Source organism: Melanostigma gelatinosum (assembly GCF_949748355.1).
Source record: "Melanostigma gelatinosum genome assembly, chromosome: 10".
NCBI lineage: Eukaryota > Metazoa > Chordata > Actinopteri > Perciformes > Zoarcidae > Melanostigma > Melanostigma gelatinosum.
Window position 1 is genome coordinate 13,853,230 of NC_136643.1, and position 23,850 is coordinate 13,877,079.

Genomic DNA, 23,850 nt, shown 5'->3' on the forward strand with positions numbered 1-23,850 from the left:
CCATAGACAACATGTATGTACCAAAACAATATCTTTTATTTGTAGTCCATCACCACAGCCCTGGGAGGCTGTTCTGCACCAAAGCCAATGGAGAAACACATGACAAGCTTATACAATAGAGAAAAGAGAGGAAGTCAGCTGGATGGTTTATCAGTACGTGTTTACATTTCCGCGTGTCTCCCTCTGGACGCCACACCTGCCTTTCTAAAAATTGTACCAGATCTACCTAACTCTAGTTCTATGATACCTGGCATACCTGCTGTGGCATGCAGCCACTCCTGTCCCATTCTGCTGACCATTGGGGGAGATTATTGCTGTGGGAATGATTATTACCCAGAGTCAACAAGAGAGTCAAAAGCAAAAAACGGGGACAAGAACACACAAAGCACATCTGGGTATTAGCGGTGTTATTCACGCTGGCCAACGTTGAGTCCTGAAAGTTTTGGAGCACAGAGTCCAATGTTCATCTGGACCGGGGTTATCGTTGTGCTGCAAAGCTGCCAGGACCCTCACTGTGTTGCTCTCAATGGTAGAAAGAAGACGCTTTCTGCAGACGGTCCATGTTTGTGCTTTTTTAATAATACTATTATCTTAATGAGGTCATAGTTTGGTTTGTTATACACTGGAGTTACAAAGGAAATTAAAATAGACTAAAATTCGAATAGCCCACCCATGGTAAACAGTACAGTATTTTTAGGGGGCGTTCCTCCCCCAATGAAAGTTGGGTAGGAGGAGTTGAGAGGTCACTGATAGAATGCCTATACATACAGACACATACATACCACACAAACATACAGTCTGTCAAGCACACGCACGCACTCACGTATATACTGTACAGAAACAGTCAAAACAATGGAGCGAGAGACAAGATGGAGTTCCACTAAAGTCTTCACAAAGCACAAATTCTTCTTATTCCTTTCTCTTGTTCCATACCACTTTCATGACATTTGTTTTTTTTGAAAAAAGTAGACATATACTGTAGCATCTCCACGCTGATTTTGAGTTACGTTGATTCCTCTTTGATGTTGAAAGTCATCTTTATAGTCAGATAATCAAAAAAACACAAGAACAGTTTTTGCAAAATTGATGCACAACAATCCCATACATTCTGAAGTTCATGAGTCAAAATCAAATGTTCTTGTGGCAAAAGTACTCCAATCTGGGCCTGTCCCGAGTCTCCATTGGAATAGTTCCCACAGGACATTACTCGGTGACTGGTTAGCTCCGTTCTGTTCGTTTCCGGGTACATCCTCTCCTGTATTATACTTCCTTTACTCAAGTTCATCAGAGTTTTCTGAGCACACCATCACCTTTATTCCATCCTTGTGTATTGTCCAAGAACATTCTACATACAAGGTTTCTGTAGGATCAGAACATTCCAGGGCCCGGACTGAACCCCATGTCCATGTCACGTGGCCTCATCTGACCCCCCATCATCATTGTCTGCTGTGGAGGGCCGCCCATGCCCTGCAGTGACATCATCATGTTAGGTGAGCCACCGGGGCCTGGGTGGGCCATTTGTCTCCCCTGCATCATCCCTCCTGGACCCCCAGGAGACATCATCCGGTGCTGGGGGCCCATCATGCCTTGGCCCATGAATCCTGGGGGCCGCATCGGGTTGTGACCAGGGTTGCCCATTGGCATGTCTTGGGGGCCCATTCCCCCGCCGGGCCCCCCTGGCATCCCCCCCATCCCCTGCATGGACATCCCCATCCTCGGTGGACCATCGCTCATCATGCCCTGCATGGGGAAGCCGGAGGGGTGTGGTGGTTTCTGTCCAGGGTGTCCAGGGTGCCCGGGGTGTCCAGGGTGCCCAGGATGTCCAGGGTGCCCAGGGTGTCCAGGGTTGTCTCCCCCACCTCGGGGGAAGTAAGACAGAGTCTGACTGGGCTTTTCTGACGGGATTATCCTGGACAGGTCAAATTCGGGAATGCCAGATGCTCCCGGCCTCATCACCTCATGAAGGTCCGCATCACTGAATCCACCTTGCATGTTGTTGAACTCCGGCCCTCCGGGGTTATTGGGCTTGCACATGCCCCCATCAACCCCTCCTCCGTGAGGCATGTTCCCCATCCGTCCTCCCATAGGCCCTTCTCCCTGGAAGCCCATGGGATGGCCAGGGAAACCTTGGGGACCAGGACCGTTGTGCGGGGAGAAAGGGCCCTGCTGGGAAGGGGACTGGGTGAGGGGGTATCCCTGGCCTCTGTGAGGGTAACCCATGCGTCCCTGGGACATCATTTGGGGGTTTCCCATACCAGGGTCCTGGGGGTTTGGCGGTATCATCATGCCATGAGGCATCATGCCTGGGCCCATATTAGGAGCATTGGGAGAGGGCATCTGTGGGGGCATGCCATGGGAGAGGGGCTGGGACGCCATTGGATTCATGCCCAGAGGGCTGAGGGCAGACATGGGTCCAGCATTTCCAGGTCCCATCATACGTGGGTTGACTTGGTGATTCATTGCCATACCTGCAAATGCACGACAAAAAGTGATTATGTATTCTACACATGCACTAAGGTGGGTGCAATTGAAAGTTAGAATCCGACAACAAAGAAAAAGACATTTCAGATGTTTTACCGTTATTGTTTACTGAAGGCAGGTTCGGGGAGCGAGCTGGGGGCGAGTCGTCGTCAGAGCTGGCGACAGTCTTTATGGCATCATGGTAGAGTGGGGTGGAGCTGGGCATTGCAAACTTGGACATGCGTGACATCATGATCGAGAGAGGGTTCTGGGATAGAGTTGGCTCAGGGGGGATGGCGTACGGACTGCCAGACTGAACGTTGCCTGGTAGGGACATGGGGCCAGATGGAGCCCCTGATGAAGGCGGGGCTGAGGGAGGGCCGTTACCACCTAGCGGAGGGCATGGTGAGAAAGAACAGATGTGACAGAGATGATCAATCTTAGCAGTGGAGGCTTGAGATTGTTTTTTTTATCAGTAATGATAACGTAGCAATAGTATTTGATCCTTCAGGCTCAGTGAGATTTAATTCTGTGGCCACAAGAGGGAGCCACTGGACCATAACCCACCCAACCCCACCCCTCATACAGATGTGGCGACTTAAAGAGATGCACTTAATAAATAGCCTCCACATCTCTTTATTTGCATTTTCAGTATTGTAGACTAATTCTGACAGATATTCTAGATAATAAAAATAAACTCCAAACCATTTACAGAAGACATCCCAATATTAACTGTTACAATATTACATTTAATAAAGATGCACTGAAAAGAGATGGGGAATAAAATCTATATTAACGATGAAGTAAGAAGAAGAAACAGGTGCTGCTTAACAGGAAACGGATGAAAGAGACTCGTACCTTGCTCCATGGCACCCATCATGTTTGGTGAGGTGATACCGAGGGGAGGTTTGCCACCCTGAGGTGGTACTCCGGGACTCTGCATGGGTGGCTTTGGTGAGGATGCCCATCCTGGAGAGGGGTTTGGAAGAGAAGGAGACCTCATGTGAACAGGAGAGGCACCAGCTGATCCCATCATGGAGTGGGGGGATTTCATTGGTGCTGAAGCTGGGGGAGGTGGAGGGGCACTGGGGCCTGTGGGACCACTGAGCATGCCAGCCAGCTGGGACGGCGTCTGAGGGGATTTAAGGTTTCCAGAGGGAGAGCCCATCATGGGGGACTGCACTTGCCTCAGAGGAGGGGACTTGAGCGGGTTGATACTGGGAGAGTTTCCCCCTCCTGCTTGGACATTCAGATCGGCTGGCTTGCGGCCCCTCTGAATTTGTGAAGGACCACCGGCAGGGGGGAGGTGGTTAATACGGCCATTGCCTCCTGTTGGTGTAGATCTGTGCTCTGGACCAAAGGCTTGGTCTACATGCGGACCCCTCAATCCTCCCGGACCCCCTGGGAAGGGCCGCCCAGGCCCCATAGGAAAGTCTCCTGGTTGTGACTGCTCAGGGAAGGGTGGACCCTGCATGGGCCGGCCTTGTGGACCCATGTTCTCCATTGGAGGTCCTCCACCTCCTCTCATTCTCATGATCTCCTCGGGACTCATATTCATGGAGGGATCTCGTAGCTTGGCAGGGTGCATATGAGGTCCTGGCCCAGGGCCAGGCCCCATGCCAAACTCAGGTCCCATTTCCCTTCCCCCCATCCCCTGGAGCCTAGAAGACGGACTCATCGGACCATCACCGGGCATTCTGGGAAACATGCCCATGCCATTACCAGGTTCCATTCCACCTCTTTGGTGCCCCATCATCCTTTGCATGTCCATCATCATCCCTGGAGGGACGCTCTTCTCTCCACCCATACCTTGGTGGAACATTGCTTCTTGGACTGACTGAGGATTTGGAAAACGCTCACCACGACCCCCTGGACCACCAAACATCCCCCCAGGTCCTCCAGGGAAGCCTCGTGCATCTCCCATACGGGGAGGCATGTCGTCAGGCCAGCCCATTCCGGGCCTTGGTGGCCCCTCCATCTCAGGATTCATCATACCAGAGAAGCCAGGCATTCTCTGCATATGTGGGGGCATACCCCTAGGGCCGGGGCCGGGTCCAGGGCCCATGGCCATGCGCTCCTGGTAGTGCTCTGGTGGACCACCTGGTCCTCCCCACATCTCTCCTGGGCCCATCTGGTATGGAGGCGGGGGGCCTCGCATCATGCCGCGTGGACCGTGGGGGTGCATCATCATGTCTGGAGGAAGTGGCCGGTGCTGCATTTCTTGTTTCTTCCTCTTATCTTCATAAAACTCCTGCTGTAGCTTCAACCAAGCCACCTGTTCTGGAGTCATCTGATCTCCGTCTCCACAGCCCCCTGGACCCCCCATGTGTGCACCCATTTCATCTTGTGGAAACGGGGGCATATCCCTGGGGCCGTGGGGGGGACCATGCGGTGGACCATGGGGTGGGCCAAAGGGTGGACCTTGTGGGCGAGGTCCTCCTGGCCCACCTGGTGGTCCGAGACTCTGAGACTGTGCCATCATGGCCTGTAAGGGGCCCTGCTCAGACCTTCGGGGTGCACCATCAGGGCCGCCATCGTGGGGTCCACCGTGGGACTGTGGGGGCCCAGCTTGTGGGGCATCACGGTCATCAGGGAAAAGCATGCGCTGAATATCTCGCAAGGTCTGTAGGGAGCGCTGGCGATGCTCCAACTGTTCTTGGGACAGACCCTCTGTGTTGGCCTCCATGTTCAACAGCTCCTGGGCCAGCTGCTGCTGCTGTTGCTGCTGCTGGGGTGTCAGACCCGCTCCACCAGAGCCTCCACCCTGCCCTCCCTCAACTGCTGTTGGAGGGTCGAGGCCTGCTTCAGGTTGGGTGACAGGGGCCTGGTCAACTGCAGCAATAGCGTTGCTGGGGCTACTGCCGGGAAGATTTTTGGATTCCATGCCTGCAGAGGACGACCCTTCTTGCGGAAGAACACCAGATTGGCTCCCTTGGTTTGAAGGCTGGGGTGTGGTCGGCTCTGCCATGCCCGGTAAGGACGGCTTGGATCCAGGCTGGTGGCTCTGATCTTGAGCATGGGACGGGGGCTGCTGGGGAGGCTTGGAGTCATTCCGAAGGGCGCTTGCTGCATTATTCTTTAGCAGAAAGTGACAGAAAAAGGATTAAGTTATAGACACTCTCATGCGAGATGTTGGTGTATAAACGTGCATACATGTGCGTTAAAGAGAGTCTTTACCAGGAGGAGGTGAGCTTTGTCCTTGCTGCTGGAGATGTTTTTCATGTGGAAGGCAATGATGTTTTCTGTATGGCCAGTTAGAACCGCATCAGCTGCCCTGTGGACGAGAAGGCAGACAGTCAGATATCCGTCATCAGACACAATACGTTTGCGTGTGTGTACGGGTCCATTTGAAGTGAGCTGGATGAATGAGCACTAAATGAGACTACGAAGGTAAAGCCAAGGTCAACAGACTAAGCTAACTATTTCACACACACACAAACTTCCACTGAGCATCCACATCTTTGATCTCCAATTCCCAACAGAGTGTTCATCTAAGTGTACGCTCCCACTGAGAAACACACATGCTTGATACACACAATGGATTTAGGCCGGGAACGTTGGAGGAAGGAAGAGAAGCAAGTATCTTAGTGCCATACACACAAACATCAAAGACAACAACCACCACTGATGACAGGGGCACAGAGATAACCTTCAGGCAATTGACATTGTTGGTAATCCCATTTCATTTTGAACTAAACTTCCTCAAAGGGTTTCACTGTCTGTGGGTGTTTTGCTTGCGCGAAAAAAAAGGAGGTTCAAAGTATTGAGATGATTTAATTGGCCTGTATAAACACATTCATATATATAAAACGTGTGGAGATAAGTTTTAACTGTAAAATGAATCACCAAACGTAACAAAAACAGTGCATACGCTACACATACATGTACACATGTAATATGTGCACTCAAAATGTAAGAATTAAGTGGCAAAATATGGCTAGAGAGAACCGTTTCTGAGCTGCAATTTAATGGAAGAAACAAGCCGTGACACACATGAATGGTAACTCTTAGCTTCCTTACTTGTTGGCCATCTCCGTGGTGAAGACATAAACAAGTTTTGTGCCTGGTTTCTGGCCACTGGCAGGTTCCGTTGTCGAGCCCTGGCCTCCCAGTGTATTGTGGGAAGGTGTGGAGGAGCGACCGAGTCCGGCATTGGAGGTAGAATGTGAGACGGAGTCCTGGGGCTTCGCGTCACTGGAGTTACAGTCTGCAGAGAGACAAGAGGGAGGACCGCGGCTTTAAGACCAGCGCAGGCCTATGGGTAATGTAGTTCTACGGAGGAGCTGCCATGAGTCAAGTTGATCAGCAGAGGGACTTCTAAGAATGCTCGAATGAACACGTTAACACACTTACTGAAGAATCCTTTGTCATCTTCGTCACTTTCTCCCCCAGAGCACCAGTCAGCTCCACTGTACGGCTGCCTCCTCTCTGCCACACACATCCTCTTCACCCTGCTACTGTCTGTACACACACACGCGCACGCACACACACACACACACACACAACCGTCAGTGGGCTTCGGTTTATCTGTGCGAGTGACTGGAAAGTATATTTTTAAAGATGTCCAACTGTTGCCTTCTCTAGACAATGAGAACATAAATATCTCTACGTGCAGCACTTTTCAAAATAAAGTCATGCAGTGTCACCGGTTTGGCAACAAAGCGTGAAAGGATAGCTACTAAAGACGTCGTCAAGTAACTCATCAACCTTTGCCTGACTGCCTTAGTTCAACTGTTTTACCATTCTGGTGAGAATAAAACCATTTAACATAGTCTCAGATTTGAATTGACTGCCACTATAATGCGTACTGGGCCACGGTGGTTGCTACTTACCTTTCTCCTCACTGGTGGGTGTGCCACCTTCTGGCTGCTCAAACGACTCCACCGAGGCGCTTCGATCCCGTTTGACTTTGACCTTGGAGCTCGGGCCCGATGTCAGGCCCTGGCCGTTCTTCAGCCCCATGCCCCCCCCGGTCACATTCTGAGCCCCTTTGGAGCCCAGGGTCTTGGGGTCGCAGGGTGAGGGCTGTGATTGGCTGCCAGTGCTCCCCGGTTTGCCCTGATTGGGCATTTTAGAGTCTATCTGGGTGGCAGCGGAGGGGGACATGACGGGAGGGGAGCGTACCATGGCCTCCGTCTTAGGTTTAGGGCTGACGGACAAGAGGAGGGAGAAAACGATCACACATAATTAAAGTAATAGAGGAGACAGAAAGGACAACTTTTTTTGTTTTAGAATTGGTAAACACAATGCCATTATTGCATTTGGTATGGATATCTATGAGCTCTATATTAAGCTATTGGTATTTGAAATGCCTTGTGCACAGTTAAACCTGAAGGAACAGACAGTAGAGACACAAGCCATCTATAAATGACTGCTGCTTACAGTTCTGAGAGCAGTTCAGTTCAGACACATCCAACTGGAAGAGAACTCCCTTACCACACCCTAATCTGTGTCTCTCTCTCCCTAATGTGCACACACACACACACGTACCAGTAGCATGAACCAAATGCAAACATGTCCAAAAAGCACCGTTGCAGCTGATCACACTGTCTGTACGTTCACACAGACACACAGAATCTTGGCAGTCCAGACAGCTGTTTCCAGAGGCTCCAGAACCATGAGTCAGCAGGGAAAACTTCCAACCTCAGTGTACTCCCTGACCCTAGAACAGCTCTGGAGCATGCACCAAGACCTTGCCGGTTTAAAGAATGATGGGCAGAAGCTGATCTTGGATCTGCATTACACCCGACCTACACCTGCTTGCTAAGCAGCACAGGTACGGCCAAAGTGACATGCTCAGGTTTGTGTTAACTAAAACTCAGTTTCACTACGGTTCACATAGCATGTATACACCAACACCACAACATCAAACACATGTTCAGCAACATGGAGCCTCCCGCCACAGACCAAGCCGCCGGCTTTAGAGACGGTTGCTCGCTTACTTTACTTTAATAGTTGGGATGGCTCATATTTCCCCATAGGGATTTATAAAGTATGACAACAAATGCCGCTTTACAGCCTTTGCTACATAATGTGCACCTTGCAACGGTTCAGATACGAGTGAACCAAAACCGGCATGAGGGAAGCACCAATCACTCTGCAACCAATCATATCAGCCAAAAAGCGGCTTAACTTGGCATCTGCTCTTGGCCTGACGGCACAAAATATATATTTATTTTTACAGAAAATGGTTCCGTACATTACAAGTAGCCTCTGTGAGTCGCTGTTCTACAGAGACCGGTTTCTTTCACTTCATTCTGTTCTGAACAGAGGGATGAGTGTTTGTATTTGTTCTCTGCTCCAAACTGTGAATAAACACTGACAGCTAATGTTTATTTATCTTTCAATTATGGGAGATGATCACTTGCAACAGGTTTATTTACTGGACAGAAGCCGGCGCTCGCCCAGTAAAGCGTACTTTATGTTATTGATGTGGAAAGACACGACTGAGTACTTCAGTCATCGAGCTGTTAGAAGTACAAAACGACAACGCAGAGGATAAAAAAAAAAAAAAATGTGATTAAGTGTCACAACAATGTTATGCAGCCATAAAAATCATCTGTTTAACATAGTGCGTTATCATTTTTTAAATTCTGCTAGTTGTGCAGCTGTTCATAGAAAGTCTGGATTAAATGCATAATCAACATTCATATCGGTGTTTGGCTGATTGGGCTGGTAAAACAATCATCAGGACCACACACACACACACGCACAGTGTGCGTCCACTCACCTCTGCGTGTTGGTGGACGGGGAGTTCTTCAGCCTATTGGAGTGCATTGATGGGGCTCCCAGGACTACGGAACAGGGTGGAGTGATGAGCTGGTGAGGACTGCCGGTGTGCGTGAGCGGCGCTTTTGCGCGCACGTTCCTGGAGCCGGGCGCGGGATTCCCGATGTTGGAGAGGTTCCCCCGACCGTCCTTGGCCTCCTCTCGCTCCTTCTTCCCTCGCTCCTTCTTGTTGAAGTGTGTCGCTGCTGTACCTGCCGCCGCTGGCCTCTCCTCTTGGACCTCCAACATTCTCTCTATGTCCTGGTCTGTGTGGGTGGTTTGTGCGCGAGAATGTAAGTGTGTGTGTGAGAGAAAGTGTGTAGAGATGATAACAATAGTCCAGAAGTCTTTTCTTGCTCGTTGTGTATTTATGAAACTCCCCCAAGGGGGCTTTCAACGGCCCTTGGGCACACTGTTGAGAGAGAGGAAAAGGAACAGTTAACAAAAGTGGAAAAGAGGGCCACAGTCTGAACAGACTTAAAGTGACACACCACCCAATATCTTTTTACTACCAATCTACTTCTGTAGACTTGAAAGGTGGTTGTTAAAAGTTGGTCATTGTTCTTTCGTAGTGTCGTCGTTTAGCTTTAATTCATGTCATCAGCAATGGATTCACATTTTCCACATGTTGCAAGAGTGAAAGCATGGGAGTTAATAATAATAATAATAAATAATATCAGATATTTTTGGGTTGATACAATGTTACACATGGGTCTCAGAGGGTCAATGCTATTTGCACAGTATGAACAGAAACAGTAATATCTCCATCTACCTCTGTGTGCTTAGAATGACAAGGGACCAACTGCAACAGCTAATGGCACAAACTGAATCTGTGTATTGGACCATATTTTGGCAAAAAGAAACAAAAAACCGATGCGTTTGTAACATAGCCTTCAACACTACATTGAGTTTCATGGAGCTAGATCGATAAAAACTCTTAAATATCAATCCTGGTATTAGCCCAAACACATCCAAAACCCCAATATCAGTCAGGTTAGCCTTTGATGCTACTGTATCACGTTACCTTTATAAGTACTAAGTGCAGCAAACAGTGAAGTGTGGTGATGGAGTGGGAGAACAGTATACTGGTCCAAACTAACCGCCGTGCGTTTCTCTTTGTGTGCGTTTGGTACGAGAGTTGCATGAGAATCCTGTTCGAGGGAGCAGCACAGTCAGTCAGATTACATTGTCATCCTGAAAATATTTAGGAGCTCTTCCAAAAACACTCAACATTGTAACTGGCTCCAGAGTTCCCCCTGGGGAGAAGGAGGTGGAGTGTTTGGGGGGGGGGGGGGAGGGGTCACTGCGAACCAGACAAATACACTTGACTCCTGCTACAGCAGCAACACTCGTCACTCGCCGGTCTGAGGGGGAAGTGATTTACAACCAGCAGGGCCCACATATCACTACTGCACGCGAGCAGAGGCCGGCTTCTCCACAGGGACAGAGGAGCCTTGTGTGTCCAAATTACACTGATTAGACGAACCTTTCAACCTTAACACACTCTGTGGTACAGGAGTGGGCGTTTCAGAGGAGCCATGGGCAGATTAATGACTGCCGAACTTGCGATTCGCGCGTTTACAACGGAACAGCTTGAAAGACCTCTATTATGGTGACATGACATGTTTATATTTTTGCAACACAACATGCTTTGATACACAACTGTGGAAATTATATTTTCTGTGAGAGTTATTCTGCAGTGGTGATGATACACAGCACACAGAAATTGACCGGAATGTCACACAAGTGCTTTGGCTCAAACTATAGTCGTCACAGTTTAAACTTTGCGTCTAAATTATTTGACGGCGACAGTAAAACAGACTGTCTGCTCGTGTCCCATCAGTCGTCGTTGCTGGAGTTTTGTTAGAGCAGACTTTCAAATATGGGAAGTCAGAGAATGTGTGTGAGAGGACGAAAGCAGGAAGTGGCAGAAAACTGAGATGCCATTTGATTTTTCTGTTGACTGTAATGACTGACTCGGGTAAGTCACAGTGACAAGACCTGCCAGACAACTGCTCTGAACCAAAACAGTCAATAATAACATCCAGGACAAAACAGGACAGTGTGGGCAAAAAGAGCTAATAAACAAGTGATTAGAGTTTTGTTTTTAATAAGGACATCGGTGAGCGTGGGTGCTAGGTGTGCTTAAAGGCCGTGGTATGCTTAAATAAGACTCGTTCATACCACATGCTGTCCAATCACGTCTGAGAACAACAATGTGCAGAGATATTCCAAACGGCTACATTAAAAGGTTTGGACAAAAAGACTGCTGTCATAGAGACGGGCAAGAATTGCTCAAATATGGCGATATGGACACAAACTTTTAAACTTAATGTCTTCATTTAATGCGTTTCCCTCATTCGTACATTCAAAAATATATATATATGTTTAAATGGAGAGCTTGAGGGAGAAATTCAAATCCTGCTTACTGTTCCAGCTCTGCACACCCGGCCAATCCCTGCATGAAGTAAGCGGGAATGTTGGATTTTTGAATTCAGCTATTTGCAAAAAATCGTCAACGAAATCCTCTTTTTCCTGTTCCATCATGAGACAGAGAGGAGCGGTTTTAGATTCCGTTTGACCATCTGAAAAGCACTTTGTTTGAAGCATAGTGGCATTGGGTGTATAGGGTCAGTTTAAAAAAAAGAAAGGTGAGTTTCCAGCATGCTGTGTTTGGATGAGGGGCCAGCCCCAACTGGCAACGTGTGCCGTCGAGGGGCGTTATCTAAACCTAAACCCTAATCATACACAAATGTGCGCAATGTGAGCATGCACACGTATACTGACGCAAACAGCATGACCCGTCAATCACCCGCTCCCTCCAATCGCAAGCTAACAAGACACTAATTGGGGAGCTTGCTGACATGACTGTCACAAGGAACGCACACAGACTCACACACACATCAGGCGTGCACACTGCAGCCCACCACGCACAACAAAACACCGTCGAGGCAATCATAGAGATTTTTCCCTCTCTATCTCCAGTAAAGACGCTGAACTGTCTATCACAGCACACACGGAGAGCTGCCGTGAATGCAAGTCAATGGGAAAACAGTATAATGAGGCTATAAAGATGAGCTTCCTGCCTCTGATATAAATACGAGGTTCCACATGAAGAGAGGGCAGAAAATAGTTAAAGTCAATTAGGTTTGGGTTTTTCGAATGCGGGTGGCACTAAAAGGGAGCATTTAATTTCTTGCTTATGTAACAGCCATCGTACGCCGGCTGAGCGCAGTGTAGACCTTCCCTGCTACGTCACCCAAATTCCTCTGAGGGTAAAAGGTGTGTAAATAAGAGGAAAAGAAACCTAGACCTTGTTGCCAACCCAGTCCCCTGGGTTGAATTTTTCACCCAACAATACTACAAAGGCATTATTTGAAAAAGATAGGGGGGAAAACACACAAGTCAAAACACACACACACACACACACTCTTCCCTCATCTCAGCCCTGCTGCTGGCTGTAAAAAGGCCTGCTGTTTCAGCCTTATTTATGCAAATCCTATTTTGCAGTTCAGTCACAATGGAGTATTGCTCTCGCTCTCTAGCTCCTCTACGTGCTCCCCGTCTGCTCAGCCTCCATCTCGACAATTTCTTGAGTCCATTATTTGTTTAAGCAAACATCAGACACATTATTTCCACCTCTCCTCTGGTTTTTTTCTGCAAGAATGCAGCGCTCATCGGCAAGGAACCGTGCAGTCTGAAGAAGCATCGGCCAGCTCTCTCAAAACAGAAAAGCCTTTCAGTCTCTTTCTATAACTTACATGGACCCAATATGAATTAAAATCACATCACCACCGTATGAAGTCTCAAGTCAAAGCGAAGCAGAAAAAAAAAAAAAAAGCATTTGTAATAGGATTAAAAGCACGAGACAACAATCAAGTCTTCCCACGAGGTACGACGATGTGCGCTTGCTTTTGTGATATGAATCATTAATTTAACCTGAAGAGGGTCTGAGAACTGAAACGTCATAAATAAAGAATCGACAACTAAAATATTTTGCTTTTATTTAGAGAGTCAAATCATCAAGACTGGTTGTACCCCAGCAACCAGTCACTGAAGTGATTTTTTATAACGTTTTGCTAGCTTGAAAGCTATGACTACCAACAAAAGCTATGTTTGTTGTTTACATTCATGATATGTCAATGTTCATAATAATCATTTTGGGCCTGAAGGGACATGCTGAAGGGAAATAGTTTGCATCACTGAGCTAGGTTTTTCACTTTCAAGTCATGCTTGCTCTTGCTGGTTTCTACAACATGACGGACGGCAGCTTGGTAAGTAGTTTCACAAGATCTCTTTGCTCTACCTCGAACACAACTAGTTCCCACACATACCTGTCTGGCTACTAGTGAAGCAGTAACTAACCACATACAGGACAAACAGTATTAACTCTACTTTAAGAAAGTACAAAACGTGCAAGAGTGGTCGGCCATCCCACAGTGACCTGGCTGAGGAAACACCTGTACGGTCACCTGTTGCGGTGGCTCCCTGAGAGCAACATGCCGCACCCTGCAAGTCAGCAGTCACGGGCTCACGCTTGGTTCTTACAGAATGTTAGCAATGCTAAGTTGCACTAAAGATAGAGCTGTGAACTAAAGACAGAGTGAACATTTGACAAAATGCGTCTACCATGACGGGAACAAGGGCTGCCACACATGAACAACCCTCACATACAGTAGGACTGCGCTGCAAGCCACAGAAATATTTACAATGAACATTTCTGCAGTCTCCAAACTCCCGAAGTACAATAGCTACATATCTCCATCCGTCTCCACCCAGCTTTTTTCCTTCCATGAGTGTTTTAGTCTTTACCCCTCACTGCTAGTGCCAGCTGTCTCTCTGCTGGTCTGTCTGTCTGTCCTGCCTTTGTACGACGACTCCCGCTCCCTCGGTTCATCCTTTCCTGTGGTCTGCAGACGAGGCCCCTCCATCCCCGGGGAGGCGACATGTGTGTAATGTCACATTCTGTCAAATCATATCACGGTGACAGAAGCAGAGCAGTGTCCATCACAATGATGGAAGTGGCAATGAAAGCAGAAGGGTAGGAAGAGGGTGGGATACTGATTCACCCGTAGCAGGAGGAGGGGGAGGAGTGGGGGTTATTACACAAGTCGCTCTCTTCACAGAGTGTGCGGGTGGGTGTCTGTGTCTGAAACACTGAAACACACACACAGCTGACTCACTGGTGACACATCTGTTGGCGTAGCCTGGGCACCGTGCCATGTGTGGCAGCCAGCGCCAACAGCAGGACTGGCACTCAGCACTCCGGCCTGCTCTGATCTCCGTCTCACACACTTCACCCTGCACTTCCATCTCTGTCCATCTGCCCGGCGTCTCTGGATCTCTGGCTAAGTGGGTGTGTCTTGCTCACTCACACACACACACACACACACACCTTTCTACTCGATACAAGACAAAGAGACTGACAAACCGGCAACAATGTGCCATTATTTATCCAACAAGACAAGCGTGGGTTCAAATTAAGGGGCGTGCCATTATCAAACACTTACCAGTATCAAATGCTTAGAGTACAATGACTGTTGCCAAAATTGTAACGGTAAAATAGGTTAAAAAAAACACATTTACTTTGGATTGTATTAGACAAACAGTATAGTGTATATTGCAACTTTTGGACTCTGCAAAAGCGTAAACATAAAACACACTAGGCTGCTTGGTCAATTTCAGACAATTGAGTGGAAAATAACATTAAATTCTCTTCTGCGCTAGTAGCGGATATGAGAGCAATAAAAGCCAGAATGAAAAATCCTGAACAGAGCTGAAGCAGACCTCTGAAGATAAAAACCTATGCAATGTGTGCAGTCCTGAGGCGGCCAGATTTCTTCTTTATTCAGGCACATTCAGGTATTTCTTACATTACAACTTTGCATCTCAAACTGTTAGTATAGCAGACCATGGCAGCAGTAGCGAGAACTAGATCCTCAGAGTTAAGTCCTTTTTTAATATTATTTTATGCACATTAGGTTGAGGTAGGTTTACCTCAGGTTCGCCTGAGCTGAGACTCTCTTTTCTCCGATTGGTGATTAAATGAGCAGCCAAACAGAAAGTCTGCTGCCCTCTGTGCAGACCCCTCCTTTCCTCCCTTCCCTTGACCATGCTCTCTGGTCCGTGACTCCCTCCCTCCATCACGACGGTCGCTACCACACTCGGGCCAAATTCCTCCCTTGTTCATGCTGGGAGGACGTCTCCCTGTGGCTAAATGCATTGTGGGAAATCCCAACGGCCAGGCCCCAAGCAGACCATTGAGGGAACGCGTAAAAGGAGGCTCATGGTCAAAAAGGCTCTATCTGCAACATTATATTACACGTAGTGGCAATGCGTTGATACGGAACCTCACAACAAACAAGCACAGAAACATCAAATACCCACATTAGAAGCAGCCGTCAATACAACAAACACTGAGAAAAAGCACCGTTTATAGCACTAAGAGCATTAGGCAAGAATAGAAAGACATTTTAAGGACTTTTTTTGCACATTAAATCATTAAAGAAAGCGACTTCTCAACCCGTCAGACCTCGTTCAGTCGACGCCACTGACCTGGCATGACATCAAACAAGCAGAGACGCGTTTCAGTCAAAGCAGAAAACTACAGACTATACTTCTCCCATCGTACAACAAAATTAGCACTTTGGCGAGAATATGAGCCCGATTGTGTCCCTGAATTACCCCAGTTTGCATGTGTGTGTGTGTCATTCCCGTGGAATTTTAAACACACTGGCTAAGACCTGCCAAATTAGATATACAGGCACAGAGCAATATACATGCACATACTCATACTGTTGCACATGGAAACACCCACATGCGGCAGTAGTTAGCCGTCCTAAAAGTGGCTGAGATGCAGTGCAAACTGCTGTACGAGTTTATGGCAGCTGCTGCTCCCATGAGTCTGAGCTTGCGTGCCTCTGAAACTATGAACTGCTCTGGAACAAGACGTGTCTGCCCAGCTATTACCCACATAATAATGTAGAAAGTATACACTGTAGTGCCAGTGTAACCCAAGATTAAGTGGCTGAAAAAAATGCAATCTGCCCATTAATCAGAGACGCATTGAATTTACTCTCAACACCTAATCTTCTCAGTGAAGGAGGCGAGGATGTTGTCAGTCACACCTCGTGTACGGCTGTATGGTTCTAAAAGCTGCTCTCAAGACACGCAATGGTGGCTGGAGGGGAATGTAACAATTTTTGTATCGCAATTATGACTAGAATATACATTTAGGCTCTGTGTGTTTTGAGAAATATGATTGTTTTTCATTACGTTCGAGGTGTTTGAAAGGCAAAGAAAATATATAAACTTCCTTTTGTTTATGAGCATAAGGCGATGGTTCAAATGACTAGAAAACAAGCAAAAACCACAAACATGGAGGATGAATATGAGATCTAAGCAGGTTAAATCTTTGGTGTGGCACTGTTTGGAAAGTCGGCTATTAACTATTGCAGTTAAACAACCAACAGGCAGCTCAACACCATCCAGGACTAAACTCTGCAGAAGCAGAAAGGAGGGGATCTGCTCTACATAATCAAATATTTAAAAAGCAAACCAGAAAACACCAAAAACAACAGAATTGGAGCACTCGAGGAATCACAACAGATGTTAGCTTGTTAGCGTTAGTGCCTTAGGGATCAATATTGTATGCTTTTGGGAGTTCCCTGCTGATTTACGAAGAAAACTACGTGTAGTTTGTGGCTTGTTCGCATCATATTGATCACTGTTATTACGTGCAGGTGAGTGGGAAACAGCGTTTGCGTCGGCTTCAGGCAGTCAGTTCTCTTAGCAAACAGAACGACAGAGGTGTCAACAAACCGCTGGCAAAATGGCTGCAAAGCTAGAATCGTAAAATCTGATATAAACTAATTTAACCGTTTGTAGCAGTCTCGTTTATAAATAAACCACTGCTGCATACTGTAATCTGTAACGCTTTGGGTTTCTTTCCTCACAAACTAATGTGACTTTCTGCAAAGTACAGCATTACATATCAGGAAAATAAAGGACTAGAACGTACCAGAAGCTTCCTCTCACTTTACACCGGCAGTGTCGTCAAAGAACACTGTTGATGGATGCTCGCCGCTGGTTTGTAAAATAAGCAAATTGATTTCAAATCAATCCTTGAGTTGTGTCCCATGCACAGTTTCATGGTACGTTGACAAATGGCAGAAAATCGGAAATCTTGTGTTCAAACTAATGGCGAGTGCAACAGAAAATCCCAGGAGGCGTTGTAGCCAAAATCTCAATTCAAAACACTCCAGCTTGACTGCAGTTTGCGCCCTCAACCTCGGCTGGTTACAGCAGGCTAACCAGCCGATCCGGCAGCTCTTAGCTTTAGATAGTTGGGGTGACCGAGGGTCACCGTAGCCCCTGAGGTTCCACCTGAGAGCAGCGCGGTGTGAGAGGACCCCCTCCCCTCAGGGCGGGAGGAGCAGCGTGTCGGTGCAGTAGCTGTCAAGCACAGCAGAGAAACACGAAAGCAGAATTATAGGTACACTCTGACTCAGCCAGACACGTCCCGGAGGATCCGCTACGGGCAGCTATCCGACCGCACATCCACACAGACGGAGACCTCCGCCTACACCAAGAGATATGAAATACAGCTCGTAGGAAAAAAACAGATTAATATTTATAGCTGTAACTATTTGGGGAAAGGCACACTAAGCTGTGAAGACTTACTACTAAAGGAGTCCTTAGAGTCCTAAAAGATTTGGTTTAAAAGGACGTCCAGCAGCCAACTTCCTTTATTATTATAATAATGTATCTTTACAACATGTCGAAGTCATGACTGCTCAATCTTGGACAGATGAATAACTAAAGAAAACAACTGCCGCACTTATTGGTCGCCCCGCTGAACATTTTGCACGGCACGGCTGTAAATGAAGTAATAGATATTTCTGTCATTTGATCTATTCTAAAGCATTCAACACTAGTTTGGGTTTTAAAGAACTGGTGTCCATGGCCCTAAAAAACATGGCTTTACTTATTGAAGACTTTGTGTTACTTAAATGTAACCATAATATCCATCCATCGTCTATCCATGGGTATGCCTTCTAAATGTAATCACATTGTACTGTATCGTCTCCCATTTGATCTTATTGTGTTTGGTCCTGTGTTGCTTCTGCAATGTGAAGCTTGGTCCTTGACAAGTGCTGTACATTTATGATTTATTAGGGATTCCCCTTTTTCGCTCTCTGCATTCTAATTCTAATACCTGAAATCAAGATATTGGCTGAGACGGAGAACCAACGCAACTCCAGTGATTTTAACTATTTGGTGTTTAGAAGCGTTATAAAACTGGCTGGTCACAATTTTATACTAACGGTGATAGAAACTGAATTTAATGTGGATTTGTCAAATCTGTCCATTTCATTTAATACAGATGCTGTATATATACATAACAATGCTGATTTAATGTATTAGATAAGATCACTATTTAGCCTAATTTAAAGAAACGTAAAAACTGCCTATTTCGACTATTTGCAGGGAAAATGGATAATATTTGCAGCAATCAATAAATCAATAAACAGAAATCAACTCGTCAATATGTTCAGCCAGTCTTTCGTGGAACAGGGAAACGAATACACATTTTGCAAAACAAAAGAGGGAGAAAGTTCCCTCTGTGAATAGTTTGTGAATTCTCCGTCTGCGTTTCTTACATATACTTACATATTTTCATGTCCTGCCGCCAAAGTAAACTGGACATAATTGTATTTTATTCACAGTAGTTCAGTAAAGTCACAGCAATATTTTAACATCACTCTAAACTGCCAAACGAGTCAAATGTTAACGTTCAAACTAGGGCTGGGCGATAAATCGATTTAATCGATTAATTCGAATGTGTGCTTTAAGGCGATGTGTTTTATTGAAAATCGAGAAAATCGCCCCCACCCCTCCCCCCGTTGGGTTCCCGTAGTTGAGTGCGCGCGCATTGTTTACAAACGAAAACAATGGCGGCCAGCAGTGAAGCTCTCGTTCTTAAGAGAGGGAAGAATGTGTCTTCCGTGGTCTGGAAATGGTTCGGGTTCGTGTCATCTGACACAGAACAAACAGCCTCAAACAGAGGCATGCCGCCGAGTGGGAGAAGTGTTGCGGAGGGAGCAGGACCGCGGGAGCACAAGCGACGCTGTCTTCCTGGCAAAAAATATTTAGAAAAAACATGCACTACTGTTTAATACTGTTGGTTATGTTGTGAATGCACTTGATTTTGTTTACATGCACTTATTTACTGTGCACAATATGTTATGTTGATGTTAGATCAGATGTTGGACTTTTGAAAATGTGAATGGTAAAGGGTCACATACATTTTATTTCATGCTGTGTTTGTATCAGTGTATTCAGTTAGAAAAGCTTACTGTCAAAAGTTACATTTGCACAGTTGTTTACAATGGAAGGCTACTATTTAATGCCATTTAATGTTATCTTTAATTTAATTTTATATTTAAATGATTCAGGCAAACAAAAGAGTGACCAAATACTTTTTGTATACTACAGGCACCTTTCTACAATGTTCAGGTTTTGTTTGCACTTTATTTTTATCAACCTACGAGGGAAAATCATCACAAAATAAAATAAAAAATTGTTTTCAACAGCTTCTGTCATCTGCAAAAATTTGTGGGGGAAAAAATCGATTTAAATCGTGAATCGGATTTTTTGTAAAAAAATCGGAGATTTTATTTTTAGGCCATATCGCCCAGCCCTAGTTCAAACCCTCGATGGTTACAAAGCAAACAGTACTTTTCCTGCTCCCTGGGGAATACCACACAGTTACTGTACAATGGATGCCCGATTACTGCAGGAGTCGGTCAGCTGATGAACTAAACTCCTTAAATCATTACTCAAAACACCAAGCACTAGTATACACTTGCTGAATGTAGACTACTTAGTTTAGGTACAAACCGGTACCCAAAAAAAAAGATGTCATAATAAGGCAACGGAGAGAGACGGACTCTCCCTCCACGTCATACACAACACGAGCGCGGTGCGAGTTTTAATTAGAAAACCCATGAAGCAAACAAATGCATGGAAACACGAGAGGCCGACACACACAAGAGGAGAGAAGAATAAATCCTCTGCCGCTTTACATCAATATCCATTTCCCTGCGCCCTTCACCTCACTGTGGTTTTTGGTTGACACGCGTTGGGATTAGATAGCAGATAAATAAACAGTGCGGACGGCGTTCTCAGGAAGAGCGGCCCTGACCGCGTGTTGTGTCCTCAGCGTGCGCAGATGTGAGAGTGAGACCAAACATCGCACTGACAGACCGAAGCGGTGAGGTCATTCTCCCCCCCCCCTCCGAGCACGGAGAGCGGCTGTACAGGAGCCACCGCTTCATATTCAAGGCCTCTCTCATCAGACCGCCGCCGTCAACGTGGGCACATCCACGGGCACACGGCGAAGAGATGGTGACGGATGTCAGGGGGGGAGCCTGCGCTCGTCAGAGCGGTGTTACGCTAACGAGTTATGGCACCCGCTCGTAAGAAAAGTTTGTCTCCGTTTTAAAAACACGATAGCGGGGAAGATGTGTGAACTGTTACAGTAGAAAACATGGCGGACGGATATATTTCAGTCCCCTTTCATTCTGCTACACATGGTGTGGCTGTGTCCAAAATCACTGCCTTGTTCACTCGTTCACTACTCCCTTTGTGATAAAAACTCAGTTCACTCTAGTGTGAAATGGTAAATAGAGATTTCAGACGTGATTAATCAGTCATTTTGCATCAGGCACTGACTGTCGTACACACACACTTATCGGTTTGGTGAAGCTAGGCGGTTTTACAAACTATCGCTGGCACTCAGTGCACTCCAGCTATAAAATGCACGACAGACTTTAAATTCTGTTTTAGTTATTATTATTTAGATATTTAGATATTATGCAAAAATGTATCGTTCTGGTAATAACATTAGAAAATGTGGGCTAAAACGTTGCCGTCCCGGGGAACAGCTGATTTTACAGCAAGCTGACAAGTGGTCCTCATGTCATATCAGTTCATTTTCTCAGAAGTACTACCGGCGGGTCAAAGGCCACAGAACAGTAAAGAAATAGAACATATTCCAACAATGCTCACTCAAGGCCGCAGCATCGCCAGATTCGTGGCTATCGGCTTTCTTCCGTTCCAAACTACGGTTATTATAAAATCAGCCTTCGACCTTTGGTTATAAGAACTAAAGCAACGAAAAAATGGGGATGAGAGAACAGCATTTATGTGCCGTCTGTCATGGGTGTGCGCTTTTGAGAACAGGGTCGGTGTGTTTGTATGAAAGAAACTCTGTGATAAAAGTGAGAAAAAAAAGAAGAAAAAAAAGGAAGCGCAAGAGTTGAGCTGGGTTACCTCAGAAGCCCCCCTGCCCTTTCAGCAGGGCCTCATATGGAGAACCAGGCCTCAGGTCCCCTGGGCACGGATGTCTGCTCTCCACTTGACTCCTCCCAGCAGTCAGGCTACCGAGGCTGTGCAGGAACCTGGCCCACTCACGACGCCTTACAGCCACAAGTCATTCACACCTGGAAACAGAGAGGAGACAACTCTGCTCATCGGGTGAAACGCAAAACAAGAAACATGGCATGGAAAAGCACTCAAGTCTCCTGTCAAGTCGTGTTGACAAGACCAACATGTAGCAAACACGACCGGCGCAAAGCGTAGGTCATTAGGGGCTCACAGCAGCAGTGTCTAGTCGCCTTGTTTTAACCCGGACACCCATTTATACTTCAGTTATCGACCGCTGTGCACATGAGGGACGACAAAACAGCGTATGATGCTCTACCGAGAGCTTCCTCGCGTCTTCGCATCAAAGAGGACTTCACTCCAAATATCCATCGTGGGAGTGAAAAGGAGACACCTCGATATTTTCAAAAGAAAATAGAGTAGAAGTGGAGATGAATATAAAAACGTAGCGTTAAAGGCTGTGCAACAGATGCAACTCTGTGGAAGACAGCAGTGTCTGCCCAGCAATTGAAGAGACCAACCGGAACAGCTGCAATGTCAGCCACTGGCAGGTAAGCCTTACGACGGCCCTCGGACGAGACACCGGGGGCCCCTACCTGCTAACTCAGGGGGCCGCTCTGGATAACAGCTACAGGACTAGAATGCAAACTGCAACAAAGCGCAAAAGCCACTGAAAAAAACCCACAGCATAGAGGCAAAATGATGCAGAATACACCTTTACCACAAGTTCATTTTTGAGTGCATGCTAAATGTTTTATTAAAAGGAAAAAAGAAATGACTTTAGGGACACTTACTATCATCTGTTTGCCATCAGGTGTCATTTACTAAACATTTTCACACTATAGGACCTGTGGATTCTGTTCACTCGCAAGTCAATTCCAAAAAAAATTGAAGCTAAAGAATAAAATTGGTAAAAACTAAAAGAGTCAACACATTCTTTGCCATGTTTTGCTCTCTTGGTCTTACCAAAGCAACACAGCACAAAGACACACAAGTTACTCACAAACAGGCCTCCTCGAGGAAGTCGTCCTAAAATACACACAGGGACATCTACGAACCTAAAACTCTGCAAATAAACCGTAAAGCACTGCACAGACTAGACTTCCCCCCCCCCCCCCCTGAAATCTCAGCGCCTCACTGGACAACTCTTGGCGGACAAAGTAATTCCATGGCGCTTGAAACTCCAGGAACTTTTTTTTTTTTCCGAAAAGAAGTTGTTCCTGTTTCGCCAGAGAAGTGGGGGGGAAGGGAGGACTTCAGCACTTGCATTCATGGAGCGTCGGCCAGCGCAAACAAAGTCTTCCCCGAAGAGGGAGGCACTGGACGGCGGCTGAGAGCGAGAACAACGACGTCGGCCACAAGCTCTCAGACACACACACACACAGAGAGGAAAAAAAATCAAACACAAAATGAGATTCCTTTCATGGCTTTGTCCGCCAATAAAACAATTCAGGCCCTCCTTATGCAAACATTCATTTTCAAGTTCTGCTAGCTCCGATAGCAATGTAACAATTAAATCGCTCGGCAGATGATAGGGCTGGCCGACACAATCAAGCAGCCGAGGCCTATAATGTCGCTACGCGTTTATAAATCATATCAAGCACATTTGTAATGAAGGAAATACAATACCAGCGGTGTGGTACGTCCCGAAGAATGCACAACATGCATGCTGCATTGTATCCTTTTTTCATTTTCACGAAGCACGGGCGGTCCTCCGGTATAATGGGGTAAAAACCAATATTTCTCCGCGGCTTTTACACCATGCTGAAAACATCCTGAATAATCCGCTTTTGGTGCGCAGGGGGGGGAATCGGCATTTACGGTGGAAAGGATGCTCACTGTCTGCCAGACCAGACACGACGTGGGTTCGCTAGCCAGCCTTCGGGGACAGAGGCAGGGAAGAACGGATACCAGAGTGAGATGTCCCCGGGAGGAGGACCCGCGTGTGCCCGTTGCCAGGAGGCTGAGCTGTGGAACCGACACTTTCCACCTGAATTTGACGAAAAGGAAGACTCACCTGGAATGTTATCTTAAATCCCGTTTTTCCTCGAACGACGGATTCATACCGTGCACAAATCAAATCACAACATTATCACGGGAACAACATTATAAAATAGAAATATGTCTCCCCCCTTTCGCCGGAGCTTTCCATTGGTCCTACTCCATTACATCCCA

The 23,850-nt window shown here is 46.7% G+C and overlaps 1 protein-coding gene across 2 annotated transcripts; it reads right to left on the minus strand.

The window, feature by feature from the left end:
- Positions 1-12: 12 nt before the first annotated feature.
- On the minus strand, positions 13-23,826 carry bcl9 (BCL9 transcription coactivator). Of its 2 annotated transcripts, none has more exons than XM_079277407.1 (10): positions 23,693-23,826; positions 21,565-21,734; positions 9,191-9,640; positions 7,293-7,609; positions 6,814-6,921; positions 6,481-6,667; positions 5,638-5,734; positions 3,319-5,536; positions 2,578-2,850; positions 13-2,468 (listed from the first exon to the last, which is right to left on the minus strand). In XM_079277407.1, the coding sequence occupies exons 3-10, from the start codon at positions 9,475-9,477 to the stop codon at positions 1,369-1,371; spliced, it is 4,587 nt and encodes a 1,528-aa protein (XP_079133533.1). In that variant the 5' UTR covers positions 9,478-9,640; positions 21,565-21,734; positions 23,693-23,826; the 3' UTR covers positions 13-1,368. The 2 variants fall into 2 exon arrangements, with proteins under 2 accessions (XP_079133533.1, XP_079133534.1); XM_079277408.1 differs by lacking the exon at positions 23,693-23,826 and adding an exon at positions 23,305-23,415.
- Positions 23,827-23,850: the final 24 nt, after the last annotated feature.